The following is a 19,608-nucleotide window of genomic DNA, read 5'->3' as shown; positions in this document are numbered from 1 at the left end:
AGGGGAGCAGCAGGCGAGACAGGAGAGGTCTGCTGTGCCATGTGGGTCACCTCCATGGCCAGGGAACGAACTCATGCTGCCGTGACTACGAATAGCTTCATAGTGCTGTGTCTTAACCCCTTGTGCCACCAGGAAGGCCCAAATTGGAATTATCTTAAGAAAATCATAATCTAATACTTTCTGAGTAATAGTATCCTATGTACTAAGTTATTTAATTCTCACCTTCGTCCTAGAAGGTGGGTAATCTCATTGTCTACTGAGTAAACAGGCGCAGAAGTTAAGACACTTAGCAGCCAGAAAGTAGTAGCCTTACACCAAAAGCTGGTTCTGGACCTTTATGCAAGGTCCTTAACCTAGAGACACCTTGGATAGTTTTGTGTTTTTCTTAGAACACCTTCTGCATATACCTAAGTCAGGATTGCTTGCCAGGCATTTGGGGAGGGATGTGTGTCTATGTTTGTGTTTATAGTTTTCAAAAATTGAATCAGTAAGTTTGTGTCTCCCCCTATAGGAAGAGGGAAAAGACTACAGTCGGTTGCCAGCAATTTTGGTAACATCTGTTCCAGGATAAAACATCTATAAATCTCCTCAGTCCCATGTATTCACTAAGTAAGACACATTTTTCAAAATCGTTGATATGTGTTTAGCAGTTTCTTTGGTTATCTCTGATGATTTTTAACAAGTTAGATATGATTCTCTTACTTCAATGTTTTTGAACAAAGATGGCAAACAATGAGCTGTATAAATTTGCTTCATCACTTAAAATAGTCTGGCTAATTTTCTAGTTATACACCCTTATATAATGTTTGGCTTTATTAAAGGGCAGTGCACCGAGAATGCCTTTTTAAATGTTGAGCTGTTTGGTGACAAAAGTGAACTTGGTGGCCAGAGCACTCCTGCGTGCCTTTGTGTCTGGAGTGATGATCTGGATGACAGCTATCATCTGTACTGAGTCCTGGTTTAGGCCATGGTTGGTGAAAGGAGGATCATGTGAGCCCCAAGCGGGGTTATATAGATTGACATTATGCTAATAGTGACCCTCCTTGGGATTCCTGACCCAGCCTCTATTGTCTTGGAAGTGGTTTATCCACCTTTTCTGTTAAAGTATGCTCTGTCCTAGTAGCGATAGTCATGGCCACCATTTAGCTACAGCTCAAATCTCCGTTACTCACTTGCTACTAAAGATATACCTTCTTGTGTGATTGACACAGGTATGAAGTCTGCAGCACCTCCGCCGATGGCTCAGAATACGTCACGCTTCCAGTCTACTTCAGGGAGAGGAAGTCCAGACCTTCGAGCACTTCCTCTGGGGCAGTGCTTTATGGACAGCCACTGATGGTTTCTGTCCCTAAGCACAAGCTAACCCTTGAATCATTGTACCAGGCTGTTTATGAGCGTATCAGGTTGGTGGCAGAAATGCGATTGGCTGGTTATCAAAAATCAAGACAGGCCCAGTTATGGTAGTGACTGTCCCCTGCAGAGGGTCTGGTTTTTTTTTTTTTTGTTTTTTTTTTTTTTTTAGAAGATTTATTTATTTATACAAGCACTGGGTACAGTCAGAAGTGCGGGAGGGTGAGAGAATTTACCAGAGTGGGGAACAGAACAGGCAGACTGACAAAGAAATACACTGCTGAGGGGAGCAGCGGGTGTGGCAGAAGAGGTCTGTTGCGCCATGTGGGACCCTCACCAGTGGCCAGGGATCGAACTGGTGCTGCAGAGGCTGTGGGCAGCTTCGCAGCCCAGCGCTCAACCGCTGCGCCACCAGGGGGAGGCCCGAGGGTCTGTTTCGATCTCGTGTTTACTTCTGTTAAAAATGCAGTTGTGCCAACCCTTGGGGAGGGCAAAGGCAGGTACTGTTGAGGTGAGGCATCTGATACATTCTAAGCCTCTACTGGTCCCTGGAATCATGTCTGCTTTCAGGAGTCCAGTGCTCTGGTGGTATTTTGTATTGGAATACTACTTCTGAAGTACTCTACTATCATTCTGAAGCTGGCAATTAGTGTTACTAGAAAGTACTTTTAAAATGATGGTGCCACATGACATTTATAGATTTTCAGAGTCAATCTTGGAGGTTTTAACATCTCATCTTTTGGGTTCCTCTCAATTTGTTGGTGTGTTGAGCCATCACATGATTTTAAAGCACTTTTTACATAAATTGCTTTGTGAGTGGCTGGTCATATAAATTATGAACTATTTCTAACTGAATAGAAGGGAAAACGGGCAAATAATACAACTAACAGTTTTTTGTTTTCCTTTTCACAAGCCGATATATAAAACAGCCTTTGTCTGATGAGTCTGGCTGCTCGTCCTTGGAGCCAGGAACCTGCAATGGCTCCAGGGGTACCTGTGAAGGTAAGTCTGTCCACATTACTGGACTGTGACTGACCAAATCCCTCCTGACCTCCCTCTTCAAAGCTGGTATATACACGGGATAGGGAGGCTCTGAGGCTGGGTCGAAGGCTCTCTATCGAGCAAACCTGGAAGCTCTGTCTGTAGCTCTGTACCTGTCTGCACTTCAGTACCTCATTGAATCATCTTAGACATGAGACTGAGTTCTAGTTCAGGTACACTGCCAGAATTCGGGGACTGCCCCGGGGCATGAGGCAGAGTTAGGATTTGATTCTGATCTGTTGGGGGTGCAGAATGGGTGCTTATCCAACACTTGACTGCTTCCATCAACTTTCCTCTGTCAGCAGAATGTATCTTGACCCTTCCCCATCACTGTGGTGCAGCATCATTGCTGGGGAGGACAGGTTTCCTGGCCAACCAATTAGAAGGCAGAAATAGGCTGTCTTGGGTGTTCCTTTTCTTTTTACTCTGGAAGTTGCATGTGGTAGGTGACGCTAGACAGCTCCTGCAATGGGTGATAAGTGAACCACTGTCCAAAAAGCAGTAGGATGGGCTTGTTCCAGGAAACCCAGAGCCTTCATCATTCTTTTGTGGCTGAGTGATCACAAACTCATCCCTGACCTAGGATCTGTGTCTGACCTGCATTGTGACTGTCTACATTCTTATGGGGCTTTTTTCCTATTAAAAGCATAAATGTCCTCCAAATTAGTGTTGCAAATTATTCTCTCCCCCACCCCCTGACCCCCTAGCATTTTAACATTTTTTATTTTTGTTGGGGAGGTTCTACCCTTTGCTCTCAAACACACCCCTGCTCTTGTTCTGCTCTTCAAATCCAGAGATTTGGTTGGGTTTTGTCTGTTTCTTTGCTTTGTTTCTTTATATTCCACATATATGAGTGAAATCATCTGGTGTTTGTACTTCTGACTTAGTTCATTTAGCATAATCATCTCAACTTTGTCCCTTAGTGAGAACCCTAATATCTACTTGCCACGGAGATTTGGAACCTCTTTGACAATTTTTTCCCTCTGTTTTGATACACATTTTAATTTTTCTTAGAGAATTTGTTAAATTAACTTTCCCTGCCAAAGCTGACCAACAACTTCTGGCAGAGAAAGTACTGCACCTGGGCCTCCCTGGTGGCACAAGGGGTTAAGTCTCAGCACTATGAAGCTATCCACAGCCACTGTAGCACGAGTTCCATCCCCAGCCAGGGAGCTGACACACATGGCGCAGCAGACCTCTCCTGTCTCGCCGGCTGCTCCCCTCAGCAGTATATTTCAGTCTGCCTGTTCTGCTACCCACTCTGTCTCTGGTGAATCCTCTCATCCCCCTGCACCTCTGGCCTGTACCTCAGTTCTTGTATGCATAAATAAATAAATATTAAAAAACAAACAAAAAACCCAGAAAGACCTATACCAAAGCTTCAATTTAAAGAGGTCTAATTAGTCAGGAACCTCAGCCAAACAATTATTTACCAGTGTGTCCATTAAAAGGAGGTAGTCTTTCTTTAATTCTCCCAGCTAGAGTAGGAGCTCCATGAGGACCTGGATTTTTATTTATAGAGGAAAATATTGAAAAATCTTTTCCCCCCCAATCACCATCCCTTAAACTCTTTTTATCCCTTTTCTGTCCCCTCACTTTGAACCTTAGAAGCCTCATTTCATTTTTTAGTGTCTGCTAGTTTTTATTAGTATTTTACTTTAAATCATCTGCTACATAATTGTCCTATATTTATCTTTGTCATTGTGATTGGCTTTCCTACACATAATTTCTCTCAAACTCTTTCCATTTTTGCTATACATGACAGTATTTTGTCTTCCTTTATGGCTTAATTTTCTTCCATTATGTGGATGTATCACATCTTCTTGACCAGTCTGCATATTATTGGGCACTTAGGTTGTTTTCATGTCTAGCTATTATAAATAATGTCCAATAAACATTGCAGAATCTTACAGTTTGAGTTGTTAATGGTTTCATGCTTTTCAAATAGATACCCAAGAGTAGAATTGTTAGATCATGCAGTATTTCCAGTTTTAGTTTTTAAGGTAAATCCAGATCACTTCCCACCATGGCTGCACCAGTTTATATTCTCACCAGCAGTATAATAAGGGTCCTCTTTCTCTGCATCCTCTTCCGCACTTGTTGGGGTTATTTTTAATATGTGCCATTCTCAACCCTACCCTTTTACACCTAATGTAGGCAACCCTATCCTTTTACACCTGATTGCACCTGATGTAGGACAGTAATTGTATCATCAGCCTCAAAGGGTTACCTTTGTTGTGATATATTTTGGTTGGGGATATATCTATGTCTTCGTTCTGCTGCCCTATTTGCTGGGCTAGCCTTGTAAATTCTTTTTTTTTTTTTTTAATTTTTTTAGAGGCATGTTTTATTTATTTATTTACTTGTTCATTTGTTTTGTTTATACATGCACTGGGTACAGTCAGAAGTGCAGGAGGGTGAGAGAATTCACCAGAGCCAGAGCAGAGAGCAAAATAGGCAGAAGGACCGAAGTACACTGCTGAGGGGAGCAGCGGGTGGCAGGAGAGGTCTGCGCGTCATGTGGGACCCTCCTCCAGTGGCCTGGGAGCAGCCGGGGATCGAACTGGCGCCGCAGAGGTCGCGGGCAGCTTCGCAACCCAGCGCTCAACTGCTGCGCCACCAGGGAGGCCCTAGCCTTGTAAATTCTTAATTGCCAGTCCAAATGTCCAGATTTCCCAGAGATGTACAGTTCTAGAAAGTGAGAATTAGTGTTAAAAATAATGACCACAATGCTCTGTCTTCAGTGCATATTAAAAATCATTGCTATTTTAGTTTATTTCCCATTGTCATATTATTATTCTTCCCCAGGGTATCATGTTCTCACACTAGGGTTTAACAGGAGTGTATTATGCGCACAGGTCCCATAAGTAGAGGTATTGGAGTAGTAACGGTAGTCTTGAACAGACACTGGGTGACCTATGGGTTCTTGGTGCTCTGTATGTTACATCACTGATTTCCAGCAAAAGATGAGAGGTGGACTTTGGACATGTCACTTCATCCCTCTGAACCTTGCTTTAAATTTGCATTACTCTCCTTCCAAGAGTTGAGGTCACAGTTTAGTGAGATAATATGTTTAAAGTATGCTGTATGTAATAGATGCTCAATTATTAATAATACCATGTAAGTATATGCTGTTGTCACAGCCTGAAGTCAGGTGCATTGTATATGCAGAGGGGTAGCTGCTATTTCACACACAGGACAAAATCTGGGAGGAAACTATATGAAATGCAGTTTTTAACATTGAAATAGTGGTAAATTATATACACATTATTTATCATTTATTTGCCAGGAGAGGATGAAGAAGAGATGGAACATCAGGAAGAAGGTAAAGAACAGCTTTCAGAAACAGAAGGCAGTGGGGAAGATGACCTGGAAAGTGACCATGGTGAGACCACCCAAAAGATCAAAGGCCGACACTGCCCCAAAAGGCTTTTTACCTTCAGCCTTGTGAACTCCTATGGAACAGCCGACATAAATTCGCTTGCAACTGATGGAAAATTCCTTAAACTGAACTGTAAGCACTTTCTCTGACCTTTCAAACTGGACTTCTGGGGAATTAATATCTATTTGAAAATACTTGCACTCAATGCTTATTACATTGGGCTTTTGTAATTTCTAGTAGCTCCAGAAACAGACACATATGTGGTCCTTGGTTTGAAGCCTCCTAAAGGCTTTCAAAAGAGACCTGACCCACACCCCCAATCAGGCTTTTCTCAGTGTTATGATCTGAGAAGAAAGCGAGCACTCCATCCACTCCTTCTGTCCCTGACTGTTGCAATGATGCCAGTTACCATTCAGGAGCTTTTCTCCTCATGAATAACACTTCTTGTGACCCTCTTTCGTGGCAGCACTTCCCCCAAATTTATTTCACTAAAGACACAAAAATGCGTATTTCTTTTGTTCATAAGAGTGCTCAAGGAATGTGATCCATCTAGAGATAGTCTAGAGGATGGTCATGGATTTTACAAGGTGTCTGTTACATGTAATGCCCTGTAGTGAGGATTACAGATGGAGGACACCCACAGATGGGAGGACACCCACATGGGGTGTGCGTTTTGTGTGACGAGCACCAGTGAACCAAGAAGGTCCCTGCACAGGCTGGGATGGGGAACTGCAAAAGTGTCTCTCGTGTCTTTTAGTGCCCTCCATTGGAGAAGAAAATTCCCTCCTCCCCCTTTTATACCTCTTTAAAATTATTTTAAAATTATTTTAATAATGGCTTTACTGAAATATTTTTTGATCTCTGTATCTGTTTCTCTGTTTTTCTGTAGCTCTGCCCTCTCTTTGCAGTTTCCTCCTCTAGTACAGTGCCTTGCAAATTCCAGCCACCTTGTTAGTCTTTGATTTTTCATCTCAGTCTTCTCTTCTCCCTCCCTCTCTCTTCCAAGCTGGTCTAGAAAATGCCTCCAGGCAGTAGACCGCATCACCTTGTTTCATATAAGTTGTCAGGTTTTCTTGTGGGCATGGAGGTAAATTTGGTTGGTATTACTCAACCTTTACCTATGCCCATTCAGAATTCTATGTAGCCAGTGTCTTTGGAGCTTATCTGTCATATTGAGGAAACCTTTGCCAAAGGATTTGGGGGTCAGGAGTTCAAAATTGGCTGGCCCCACTCAGATGGTGATGCTTGAGGGTGGTCCTCCTTACCCTGTCATCTCAGAGCCTCTAGTTGGCTGTTCAGTAATGAGGACACTTTGTGTGCCTCCACAGCTCGATCCACACTGGCCATCGATTGGGACAGTGAGTCGCGGAGCCTTTACTATGATGAACAAGAATCTGAGGTAGGTCCCTCCGTTCTTGGTCAGTGGTCCATGCTGGTTTCTGCTCTGGACGTGTATCAATGTCACTCTTACCAGTGAGATGGCAATTTAACAAGTTAACAAGTGAAAAGCACTTCCAGATTTTATCACTGTATGTCCAGAGGTTCCAGAGAGTACCTTATATTCCAGGGGTGAGACTCATGAGGTTGTGACTTGACCTGGTCAGATTGTGTTTCTCCAGCAGAACTCAGCACTTTGTTCCTCACAGGCCTACGAAAAGCACGTGAGCATGTTGCAGCCGCAGAAGAAGAAGAAGACAGCGGTGGCCCTGAGAGACTGCATTGAACTCTTCACTACCATGGAGACCCTTGGGGAACATGACCCCTGGTATGCAGCTCCCCATTCTAGGCAGAGGCATGCTTACACCCCCAGACTCCCAGCTCCACTGGAACCATCTGTGCACACAAAACTTGGACATATCACTTTTTTTCACTTTTTGAACTTGGACATATCACTTTTTTATATGGCCAGCCCTGTGATACAGGTTCTTTTCTGTGTGGATTATATTTTCCGCACAAAGAAAGCCGTTGCTCTGTTTTGAAAGGTGGCTAGGAGGCCTCCTTGCTGTATTGTGCTGAGTGGCTGTTGTAGGGTGGCAGCTGTGCCTCCCATGCATGAGTACCCAGTCACACCGGCTCCCTGCTTCCCCGATGAATGGAGGTTTCTCTTTTCTCTTCAGGTACTGTCCCAACTGTAAGAAGCATCAACAGGCCACAAAGAAGTTTGACCTCTGGTCCTTGCCGAGAATTCTGGTTGTCCACCTCAAACGTTTCTCCTACAATAGGTACTGGAGGGATAAACTAGACACAGTCGTGGAATTCCCAGTCAGGTGAGTTCCTGGGTGTTAACAGGAAAGTGGGCACTGATTGGATGAGGGTTTTGCCACCATACTTTTCTGTACTGCGATGTGTGTTGCTTGATTCTTTGAGGCTACACTTTGATTCACTTTAACTCTATCCAATTGCTGGGGAAGAGTTTCCAACAGAAGTTATTTTCCAGATTTAGGGTGAGGCCAATCTTCTCTGCCTCTGCTGCTTCCCGCCTTGAATCCCTCATGCCACTTAATAACTTTTTTCCATCAGTCATTGGTCCCAGGGATCCTGGGTCCAGCAGGACAACTCATGAATAATGTTACTTACAATGAACTGGGGGACAAGGCAACCAGAGAAGAGTTTTCTAGGGAGAATTGAATTCTTGGAGGTGCTGTTATGTTCTTAGGTCCCAGGGTACAGAGTGTCACTGACCCAGGAAATAAATCCCTAAGATAGGAGCTTCTTAACAAAATGCACATTCTAAAAATGCTTTTTGGGGATGTGGGAGGTATTGGGGGGTGCCGGATAGACAGATGAGGCATTGTGCCAGTGTGGAACCTAGGTGGTAGCTATATAGGTATTAGTTGTAAAATTATTTTACTTTTCTGTATGTCTGAAATTTTTTAAATGAAATATTGGGATAAAAGACTTTCTGGGGTCTGTCTTGGTATTTAGCTTACATTTTTCTGGCACCAGCTGTATTTTGATAGTAACAACCATTTCTGCATGGCCTCTTGTCTATGCCCAGGGCCCCTTATCACTTTTTGGTCTGTGGTTGGAATTACCCAGGAAACTTCTCTTTTCTAATCTGAATATGTCAGAGGTCAAAAGAGGACCGTAGAGTCCCTTCTTGCATGGTCTGCTCATTCCCTCCTTCTGCAGTTAGTTTTTGATGCTTCCCTGTATTCTAGCCTGGTGCATAAAAGGTGTTGCTGGGTTACTCTGGCTTCTTTCTCTGAGTTGAATGTATTTAAAGCTGATTCTGTGTTTTGTGCTCAGAGCTCTGAACATGTCCGAGTTTGTCTGTGACCCGTCAGCGAGGCCTTATGTGTACGATCTCATTGCTGTGTCCAATCATTATGGAGCCATGGGGGTTGGCCACTGTAAGTATTGGTGTCTGCTTCCCTCTGAGACATAGAAATACCCTCAGCTAGTCATCACTCACCAGCCTCATCTCCTTGTATGCCAGGCATTGCCCCAAGCACTTTACACAGCATCACAGGCTGCAGGTTTTAGACTTTTGCCATACTGCTGCCCCTCCGTTCTTATTTATTGACTTACTTGATTTTGATTCTTCTTCTTTAATAATCCCACCTCTGGGAATGATATATTAAGGAAATTACTTGACATGAAGATATCAAGTAGCTTTATGTATAACGCTATTTCTCTATTTATAATAATGAAAGTTTAGTAGCAGCATTGTTGTTCAACACAGTTGGCAATATTCCCCACCTACTTGGTGGGAGAGTACACAGCCACTACAGAATACAATTGGTAATAACATGGGGAAATGCTCGTGATAGGATATGTTAAGTGAGAACAGCCACACTATACTATATCACTCCAGAGGATAGCATCATAGTGATACTAAAACAAAAAGCAAGAATCTGGTTGGGCGGGGGCGGGGGGGAACCTGGAAGAAGAGAGAACTCTCCTTTCTACCTTTTCTTTCTTTCTTTCTTTCTTTCTTTCTTTCTTTCTTTTTTCTTTTTTTTTTTTTTGGTGGGACCCTCGCCGGGGGAACAAACCAGCACTGCAGAGGCTGCGGGCAGCCTCGCAGCCCAGCGCTCAACCACTGCGCCACCAGGGGAGGCCCTCCTTTCTGTCTTTTCTCACCAAAATGTTTTTCTTGCTGCTCTATTTTATTTTCCAAATTTTGTATAATGTATAGGTTTACTTTACAGTGAAAAGACCTAGTACCTTTTGTTAATTATGGAAAGGTGTTAGTGATGTGAAGTGAGTCTCTGTCATGCCTGTCACATCTGCACCATGCCAGCTGCCACTATACCCAATGTTAGAACCCCCAAGAGATGACTCCCTGAGAAGTGTCAGTTTGCACTTAGAGTGGATCAGCTGCTGTTTTTAGCATGTAAATACACTATGTGGGCAAGTTTCTCAGTTGCCTTCTACTTTAGTTTTCTTATCTACAAGATTAGACTGATTGAGGGACTATGTGGGATCCACAGTTGGAACTCTGAGATTGAGAGACACCATTGCTGCTATATCGTCACGAACAGACAGAGGGTACAGGCCCTCAGCCCTTCTGTCCTGTGTGTTTGACCACCACTACTTGTGGAAGGCATATAGTTAGAATGGTGAAAGGATTTGCCCAAAATCACACAGTAGGTTCAGATTAGAAGCCAGATCTCAATTAGATTCTGTTGTGTCTTAGAGCCTGAGTGGAGCAGGAATTGGGAATTGCTACTTTAGACATATCCTGCTTGGAAATAATATCTCAAGACAGGAAGTATTGACTGGGGGAAATACTTGGACCATTATGAGCAATTGTAGCCACAAATAAAACTCACAGTTTTAGAGAAATTGCAGATTGTAAATCCAAGTGCCCAGTGAGCCCCTGACCAGGATTATTTCCCCAGGCTCCGGAGGCCATGAGAGGCAGTAATAGCCATCTTCCTGGATGCAGTGGGGGAGTTTGGTGTGGTATGTTCTTTGGACAGCTATTTTATTTAGATCTTGAAAATAACCACCTTTATATGTTTTCCCCAGCTTTGAATTATTGCTCATAGCCCAAATTTTTAAACACTGGTCCCTAACAGCTCCATTTAAAACCTTTTTAATTTTTTTTTTGAAGATTTATTTATTTATACAAGCACTGGGTACAGTCAGAAGCGCGGGAGGGTGAGAGAATTCACCAGAGCCAGAGCCGGGAGCAGAAAGGCAGAAGGACCAAAGTACACTGCTGAGGGGAGCAGCGAGTGTGGCAAGAGAGGTCTGTCATGCCATATGGGACCCTCGCCGGCAGGCGGGGATTGAACCGGTGCTGCAGAGGCTGTGGGCAGCTTCACAGCCCAGTGATCAACCGCTGCACCACCAGGGGAGGCCCTAAAACCTTTTCAGCACCTTTTTGAAGAGAACAGATTTTTTTTTAAAGGATGAGTTGTCTTTGGTTGTGTTAGGACACAAGCTATAAATTTCTCCTAACTTCAGAATCTGTTTCATTTCATATATCAAAGTTTTGTTGTTGCTTAGTGTAAGCCTAATAAACTAGCCAGATTACTTCTCTGCTGATGGCTGGAGTATTTTCTTTGTTGACTTGGCAGACACTGCACACGCAAAGAACAAACTGAACGGGAAATGGTATTACTTTGATGATAGCAATGTGTCCCTGGCTTCTGAGGATCAGATAGTGGTGAGTAGACCTCAGTACCTGTTTCCTCTCCTGACCTTTTTAGATTAAAACTGGGAAGAGTCTCTCCCGAGCTAGTTGGTTGTTGAGTCATCCTGATGTGACAATGGGAACTAGGTGAGCTAGTGAATGAGTTGACAGCCATTCCTCCTGGGTCCCCTCCTGAACGAGAAGCTTGACTCCTTAGGGTTGTGTGCCACAGGGCACTTTTTCTACCCCCTGGGCATGAGCAGTGTGGGCCAGCTTCAGGGGCACTGGCGGTCTCAGTCGCTTCTGTATGTAGATGCACAGGGCAAGATGGCAGATCCCTGAGATGTGGGTCTTGAACAGTAAAGAAAAGCTGGGGTGGAGTAATTTTTTTCCAATCAGTGAATGGATTTTTCCCCTCTTGTGTTTTAGACAAAAGCAGCTTATGTGCTATTTTACGAGCGTCGAGATGATGAGTTTTATAAGACATCTTCACTTGGTTTTCCTGGGTCCTCTGATGGAGGGACAAGACCAACCAGCTCACAGCAGGGCTTGGGGGATGATGAGACATGCAGCATGGACACCAACTGATGCTGCCTCTGCGACCCTGCCACCCCGCAGCACCAGTTGAAGAACATCTTTGACACTTTGAAGACTGCTAGTGTTCAGTCTAAAAACCAAATGAGGACATTCCCTTCTTTTATGAGCAGAAGAAAAAAAAAAAAGACCTTGTTTGCTCAGAAGGGTTCTGTCAAGAGGCTGAATTATTTTTTTTTTAAAACAGGTGGTGAGAAACCTCTGGAGCTGCACCGCGGGAGTTGGGAGGGGGGCTCGCAATGTAGTGTGTCTGCTGGCTTCCGGAGAATGGCGAGGAGCGCTGTGCTTGAGTGTGGCGTGGCGGTGAAGGCCTGCTGCAGGCTGCCCTGGCTTTCTGGATTTTTGATTCTGGTGCTGATGACTGGATACCCCAGTAGTCTGCCCACATAAACCAAGCCTCGAGTAAATTTGATGTCCCCTTTTCCCTTGCTGTGCACCTAGATGCGTTTATAATTCCCTAAAGAGTACCACTGACGTCCGCTCTGTTTCCTTTGACTCATCTTGGAATTCCCAGTATTCTTCCCCCTCAAGCTGGTGTGGAATATAGCGGTTCTGCCATGTCCCCCCCCAGCCCTGATGAGCTGACAGTTGGATATCGAGTGGAGCTGCTGTTCAACACCGCTTAAAGGCAGTCGGTCCAGAAAACTGCTGGGCACTGTGTTCCATCCAGTAGTTTCTACACGTTGGCTCGAGAACAGGAACCTTCCTGGGAGTTTAATCAGGTTCCGAAAGGGCTCCCAAGTTCTAGCCTACTTTCCATAAGAAGTGAGTTCCCTGCCCCTCCCGAACCCCGACCCCCACGGCGCCCGTGCCCCGCCCGCCCCGCCGCAGCCCCGCCCCGCCCCTCGGGGCCCTCCCCAGTGGGCTTAAGAACGGGGCTGTGCGACCCGCCGTCTGACCTTTAACCCGAGCCGTAGCGGTTGTGCGCACAGTTACTGGCTCGGGCGACCTATCTGGGACTCGACGATCGGGCGACCGACCGTTAGCGGCGGGGTGCTGGGGGTGGCGGGGTGCGGGCGCGCCGCCGCCGCTGGGTGAGGACTCGGGCCGGGCCTCCTGCCGCGGGAGGGGCGGGTGGGGGGACGGCCGGCCGTGAGCCGGGGCTGGGGGACCTCCTGGCTGGGTGGCCGGAGCCTGTAGGCCAGAAGGCGGGGCGGGAGTCCCGCGGGCAGCTTCCGGGCACTTCTTGCCACACCCGAGGAGCTCTGGAGTGTGGTGGGCTCCCCTGCTTTCCCGCTAGCTAGGATCAAGCTCAAGGAATGCCTCCTACCCCACTGGGGTGCTTTACAGTCTCATTTGTAGCTTTAGCCTTTTGCCTTGTGCATTATTTTACATAATAAAGACGTGGTCGCTTTTAGGAAAAATGTCTGAAAAACTGAGAAGATGCAGAAAGGAACTGACTGCAGCCATTGACCGAGCCTTTGAAGGAGTCAGTCATTCCCAGGAGTGCTCAGGCCAGCAGAGGCTGGAGCTGGACGCAGCCGCGCTCTCTTTCCCCCTCCCTGTGCACCGGCTCCTCTGCAGAAGGCACCCGCTGGCAGCTTGCGCCTCTGCTGCTCCTTTCCCTCCTCTCCCATGTGCTCCTGAGAATGAGAGCTCTGCCTTTGCACCAAACCATGCCCCAGTGAGTGCAAAGTCACCAGCTTTGTGCCCCAAAAGAAAACCTCTGACCAGCAAGGAAAATGTAATGATGCATACCTCCATTTTGGCACCTGAAAGACAGTTTTGGAGAGTGGCAGGAGATGGGGAGAACTGGAGAAAAGAAACTCTAAGGTGATTTGAAGTGGATAGTTTCATAGCTACAGTTAGGGGATCTCCCTTCTGAAATACAAAATATGTGGTGAAGATCCTAAATTGTGTCCATAACACTGTTCTGGCCTCCTCTTGGCAAGTGTAAGACCATGTTCACAAACCTTCAGAATTTGGCCCCGAAGGCAGTGTGTGTGTGTCCTTGGTGTTAAATCTCTTGGAAACCACAATGTAGTACCCAAAGGTCAGTGAATGTTAACCAGATTTTTTTTTAATGGTTGTTTTTTTTTTTTGGTTTTTTGGTTTTTTTTATGCTGCAGAAACAAAAATCTTAAAAAGAGTATCCTTTACCCATGCTGAGGTCAGGCTGAGTGGTGTCTGGGTCGTATGCTACTTCCTGGTTTCATCCTTGCCTCTGCCCCCTGCCTGCCTCAGAAGTTTTTAGTCTGCCCCAAAGTTAAGGTCAACCCTAGACCTTTTCTTCCAGGTACCTCAAGTTGCCTGCTCCCAGGCACCTGGATTTGGAGAAGGATGACCACACTGGATGGAGCTTCAAAGTATTGCCATCTTGGTTGTCCTGTAGGCAGAGAATGAAGAGACCATTTAACTGGTTTAACTATGAATATTTACCTCGATTCATAGATGTTAATCCACAATCTGTTGTATCATAAGTCATGATGATGCTATTGGTCAATTTTGCTGATTTAACTGTTTCTAATTATCTCCTAATCACATTATAAATGACAATTTTTAAAGTTACCAGTAAGTTTTTGTCTTTAACATTATCTGACACTGAGTTTCCCTCCAACATTTTCTTGAAGATCTAATGCCACCATCCCCCCACCCCCTCTTTTTTTTTTTTTTTTTCTTCTTCTTTTCTCTGGGGGGCCTGCAGGAAAGATTTGGAAAAAGATTTGAAGGTTGACTCAAACTTGCCACTAAGCAATTCTAGCCAAGAGGTCACAAAGGATCTGCTTGATATGATTGGTGAGTAAGGAAGATCGCCCATCTGTCTTCTCCTTGGTCCATCATGCAGATCCCTGCATCAGCAAGTGTCTTAGGTTTTAAGAATCCCTTATTTCTCATCCATTTGCTCAGTAGGTTTGTTCTGCTCATGGCAGGCTCTGTGCATAGAGCCCTCTTGGGCTCACAGCCTGATGGAGTCACACACATCAGTCAAGTCATTTCATTAATGTTTAGTTACAATGAATGGGAGGCAAGGGACAGGGGCCCTGGAACTTGGTGGTTGAACTTAGGGATGAAGGAAACAAGACATAGACAAAGAGGAGGCAAGAATGGAGTCTAGCTGGGCTGGGTAATGGAATATTAGAAAAGAAATTAGGAGACAAAATTCCCCTACAATTCTACCATTCAAAAATAGCTACTATTAACATAGTGCTGTACCCCCTGAGACACAGCTTTTTCACACACACTTCTGTATATTGTTGTTGTTTTTTTAATTGAGGTACCATTGGTTTAGAACATTGTCTGTTTTAGGAGTCCATGTTCACACCTGCCTCTTCAAATGTATGTTACCACACCACACCCACCACCAGAGTACCAGTGACCCTCCACACAGTGCACTGGGCCCCTTCCACCCTCTGCTCCTACCCTCTTTCCCCCTCTGAGAACCCCAGTTCTGCAGATTCCAAGGGTTTGTTTTTATTTGGTTTTGTCTGTTCTTTGTTTTGTTCCCTTGTATCCACATGAGTCGAATCATCCAGTGTTTGTCTTTCTCCTTCTGACTTTTCTCACTTAGTATAATCCCCTTCAGTTGTGTCCATGCTGTTGCAAATGGCAAGAGTCTTTTTTTTTTTTTTAAATAACTGAGTAGTAGTCCATTGTGTAGCTGTATCCCATCTTCCTCATGCACTGCTCGCTTTATGGACATTTAGATTGTTTACATAACTTGCATATGTGCTATTTTTAAATGACTCACTACACATTGGACAAATAGCTCATAGCTAAAGGATGTATACCCTTGGGCACTGCCTGAAGTTGTTGGTTCAGGGGGCCTCCATGTGCTTGCTTCGACAGCATATGTGCTAAAATTGAAGGGCCTCCAGGTTATGGGGAATGAAAGCGAGGCCTGATAAGGGGAGTTACACTGAGTCATAAAGCAGACCCCTCCTTGCCCACTACTTTAGTGGATTGAATCTCCTCCAGTAGCCCCAGAGATAAACAAGTCATGGCCTCTGCGCAGCATAGGTTTTGCTAGGGCCAGTGCCAGGCAGCATTTTGATGACCCCCAAAAGACCTCCTTCTTTTCATACCATGTATTATCATCTCTGCAAGTCAGGGAGCTCCTTAAAAGTCAGGGCAAATGTATCTCAGTATCCTCTCACTCCATTCTTGGGGAATGGTAGATAGTTGGGGCTGGATGAATTTCTAGGGTCCTCTTAAAATTTGGCATTCATTCTGGCAACCTGCCTGCCCTGGGCAGAACTACCCTGCTTTGCAAAATCCCAGAAGAATTGCCAACTTTTCCTGCTTTTTAACTTTTGTTTGACATGTCTTTGGAAACCTCTCCCCGGAATTGTAAAACTGAACGTTCTTATATTTAAGACCATACGAGCATCCGAACTATTGAAGAATTGGCTGGAAAACTAGAATTTGAAAACGAGCTGAACCGTGTGTGTGGTCATTGTGAAGATTCGCCATTCAAGGAAGAAGCCTGGACCCTGCTGGTGGACGAGAGTCCCCAAAAGGCCACAGATGCTGATCCTGGCTGCCTGAAGCAGGCCTTCGATGATCACAATATCATTCAGACTGTTCTGGACTTGGAAGAGGATTACAATTTGATGACCTCTTTTAAATACCAACTTGAGTAAGGGATGGTTGATTTTATTTCTGATTTTTTGCAACAGAAGGCTCTCGTTAAGTCATCTGTACAGAAACAGTCACAACTGTCACAAAGACCACACTTTTCAAAGATGAGCAGAACTTAAATTGTCACACTTGTTTTAAGTTCAGTTGTATCTATTTTTGAACGAAGGGCCCAGTTTTTTTGTTCTGTTGTTTTGAAATGCTCCTTTCTGTTGATTTTTAAAAATTTTTCTTGATGTTTTGAAAAAAAAAAAAAATTTTATGTTTAATATACCCAAGGCAGGTGCAGGTCCTGGGCCATTGCTGTGTGTCTTGGTGTTCTTTTCCCTGAAATCCTGAAAAATCAATGGGGATACAACCAGGGTGGACTTTCTATACGTCTGGGACTAGCCTGTCCCAGGTAAGGTCAGTCCTGTACAGAGAAATCAGAAGTCAAAAGGGCCCTTGGCCCTGAGCCCTCTGCCATCCTTGTGTATTTTGCGCACAGAACTAACTGTTCCCTGCGTGGGCCCATGCTCTCCTCATGTCCACACCTACCCTTCCTCAATTCCCTCATCCCTGTCCCATTCAGCAAGAGGCCTCCTGATTGTGTCAAGGGGATGGAATGGCAGCATTCCTGCTCCTCTCTTGACAGGACATTCTCATGAAGCCTTCCCACAGACTCTGCATCAGACACTTGAGTCCTCAGTTGAGGAGGTAAGGCGGGGCTAAACACATGTCCTGCCCATCCACATTCATGCTGAGCCTCATCCTTCCCATTACAGGCCCAGAAACCCTGGAAGCCACCCGTGGTTCCCATGGCAACCACCCTGCTGGGGAAGTTGGGCAGGGAGTAATGGAGGGCCAAGGCCATTACCGTCCTGAGGTCAGCATAGCAGCAAAAGCTTAGTAGGACTGGTTCTAGCCCCACTGCTGGGAAGAAAGGACATTGTCAGAAATTGCTTGGCTGGGTTTCTTAAAACCGCGATGTTCTTTCAGGAAACCTACTAAGCTATCAGGCAATGTTTGATTCCTCCAGAAACTGAGTCTCAAGGAAGTGCCCATCTTCTGGGTTTATGGGAGAACAGTGGTGAGGAGGCTGGTGCAGGGGCTGTTTGTAAGCTATAAAGACCAAGCAAACCAAAAAACTGGGGAGGAAGGCTCAAGGAGCCTGCCCTGCCAGCCTGTGTTTTAGGCGAGTGACCATGGTGTGGGGCAGGCTGCAGAGCAGGTGTCACCCCCTTCACCACAGCTCTGGGTTCATGTCTTCAGGTGGGTCTTCTCTGGGGCTATAGCCACCACCACTGCCCTATATGGAGTGGTAGGGTAAGTGGGAGGACAAGGCTAACCAGAGGCTTCTTGGTCACCTGGAGCTCAGTCCCTACAGATCGCGGCACCCTCAGTGAGTACTCACAGCTTGTGGAATTGGAGGCCAGTTTCTCCTTGGGCAGCAAGGACAGGAGCAAATGAGGAGAAATGCTCACAGCATCCTTAGTTGTCCCACTCAGGTAGAGAAGGGGCTGTATGGATGGAGAGTCATCATCATTTTCTTTAAAAAGAAAAAAAGCAGGCCTCCCCGGTGGCACAAGGGTTTAAGACACAACCTATGAAGCTTCCACGGCCACTGCAGCATGAGTTTGATTCCCAGCCAGGGAAGTGACCCACATGGCGCAGCAGACCTCTCCTGCCTCGCCTGCTGCTCCTCAGCAGTGTACTTCGGTCAGTCTGCCTGTTCTGCTCCCCACTCTGTCTCTGGTGAATCCTCTCACCTCCCGCATCTCTGGCCTGTACCCCAGTTCTTGTACGCATAAATAAATAAATCTTAAAAAAAAAAAAAAGCAAGACAGGTCTCAAAAGTGTATGTTCCAGATAATACATGCTGATGTGGATATTTTCCCACAAGGAGGTAGAGCTACCTCCAATCCTACCCCAGTACCAATTAAACTTGGTTTCTCACTTCCAAGGAATAGAGGAGGATAAGGGAAAGTCACCACTTCGCAGTGGAGAAGCTTAGAGACACCACTGAACCAAGTAAAGTCATGAACCAAGTAAACACCAGTGATGTCACCCACCCTGACAGCATCTGACGAGAAGGGCGCGTCACCTCCACAGTATTCTTACCCAAAAATCCACATCCCCAGTCTAAGTAAGATAAAATTTACATGAACCCAGATTGGGGGATTTTCTGCATGTTTCCTGGCTGGTACTCAAGATTGTCAAGATCACGAAGGACAAGGAAAGACTCAAATACTGTCACAGGTCAGTGGACTAAACACGGTGAGGTATCCTAGAGTGCATCCTGGAACAGAAAGGAGTCATGAGTGGAAAACTGATTAAATTGAAAGAAAGGCTAGAGTTACTATTAATATATTTGTTAGTCTCTTAGTTTTGACAAATATGCTACAATTATATAAGATGTTGGCATTAGAGGAAGCGGCGTGCAGGGCATATAAAATTATCTTTACAACATTTTTATAAACCAAAAGTTATTCCAAAACTAGGGGGAAATTTTTAATGCAGCTGATCCCAAGTTTGTAAAAATGAATGTGCACATGTAAAGAAAAATGTCATGGAGAGGAGTTTTAGTGATGCTGGGGTTTTTTTCTTCTCTGTATTTTCTATTTTAACTGCAGTGCCACGGGTTACTTCTTCAGAAAGAAGAAATTAAATTTATTTTTTGAAACTCTCATCTCCACCAGCCAAGCCTGGGCATCCCTCACCAGCTACTTCTCCGTCAGAACTGACCTTCACAGCTTTGGGGATTGGGCAGATTTCAGGACCCACAATGGCAGGGCCTAGTAGAAACCTGCTAAGGAGTTGTCCTTCCCTGAGAATGCGGGACCCTCCGAGGCTGGCAGTTCCTGGTCTCACAGAGCTGTTTCTCAGAACTCAGTTCCCTCTCCCTTGAGGGACTTTGTAGAGGGAACTGCTGGATGTGGGGATCTTACCTTAACCTTAGAAGAACGAAGTAAGATATTTTTTCTGCCTGTGACAGACTGTGGCCTTTGGGAAGAAGGGTTAAGCCTGGGGGGATGGTAGGGTGGAAGGAGGGTCTGGGCTCTTCCGGCCAGACAGAGAAGTCTGCCTCTTTCAGCAAAAC

At 45.3% G+C, this 19,608-nt stretch overlaps 2 protein-coding genes across 3 annotated transcripts in view; both read left to right on the top strand.

Annotated features, from left to right (window-relative positions):
- Positions 1-12,384, top strand: part of USP4 (ubiquitin specific peptidase 4) — a 40,850-nt gene extending 28,466 nt beyond the window's left edge. For both annotated transcript variants that reach the window (XM_037529009.2, XM_037529014.1), the window contains 9 exons: positions 1,212-1,403; positions 2,264-2,352; positions 5,681-5,905; positions 7,102-7,172; positions 7,420-7,538; positions 7,891-8,040; positions 9,023-9,126; positions 11,305-11,393; positions 11,790-12,384. In XM_037529009.2, coding sequence (XP_037384906.1) covers positions 1,212-1,403; positions 2,264-2,352; positions 5,681-5,905; positions 7,102-7,172; positions 7,420-7,538; positions 7,891-8,040; positions 9,023-9,126; positions 11,305-11,393; positions 11,790-11,948 — 1,198 coding nt within the window. In that variant the 3' untranslated portion in view covers positions 11,949-12,384. The remainder of the gene's footprint in view (positions 1-1,211; positions 1,404-2,263; positions 2,353-5,680; positions 5,906-7,101; positions 7,173-7,419; positions 7,539-7,890; positions 8,041-9,022; positions 9,127-11,304; positions 11,394-11,789) is intronic.
- Positions 12,385-12,940: 556 nt separating this feature from the next.
- CUNH3orf62 (chromosome unknown C3orf62 homolog) lies at positions 12,941-16,847 on the top strand. The gene is made up of 4 exons (XM_037529023.2): positions 12,941-12,988; positions 13,313-13,727; positions 14,599-14,690; positions 16,269-16,847. The coding sequence occupies exons 2-4, from the start codon at positions 13,318-13,320 to the stop codon at positions 16,532-16,534; spliced, it is 768 nt and encodes a 255-aa protein (XP_037384920.1). The 5' UTR covers positions 12,941-12,988; positions 13,313-13,317; the 3' UTR covers positions 16,535-16,847.
- Positions 16,848-19,608: the final 2,761 nt, after the last annotated feature.

The sequence above is a fragment of the Talpa occidentalis genome, unplaced genomic scaffold (assembly GCF_014898055.3).
Source record: "Talpa occidentalis isolate TD23 unplaced genomic scaffold, MPIMG_talOcc4v2.1 talOcc4.10, whole genome shotgun sequence".
Taxonomy (NCBI): domain Eukaryota; kingdom Metazoa; phylum Chordata; class Mammalia; order Eulipotyphla; family Talpidae; genus Talpa; species Talpa occidentalis.
This window is presented reverse-complemented; position numbering and strand designations above follow the sequence as displayed.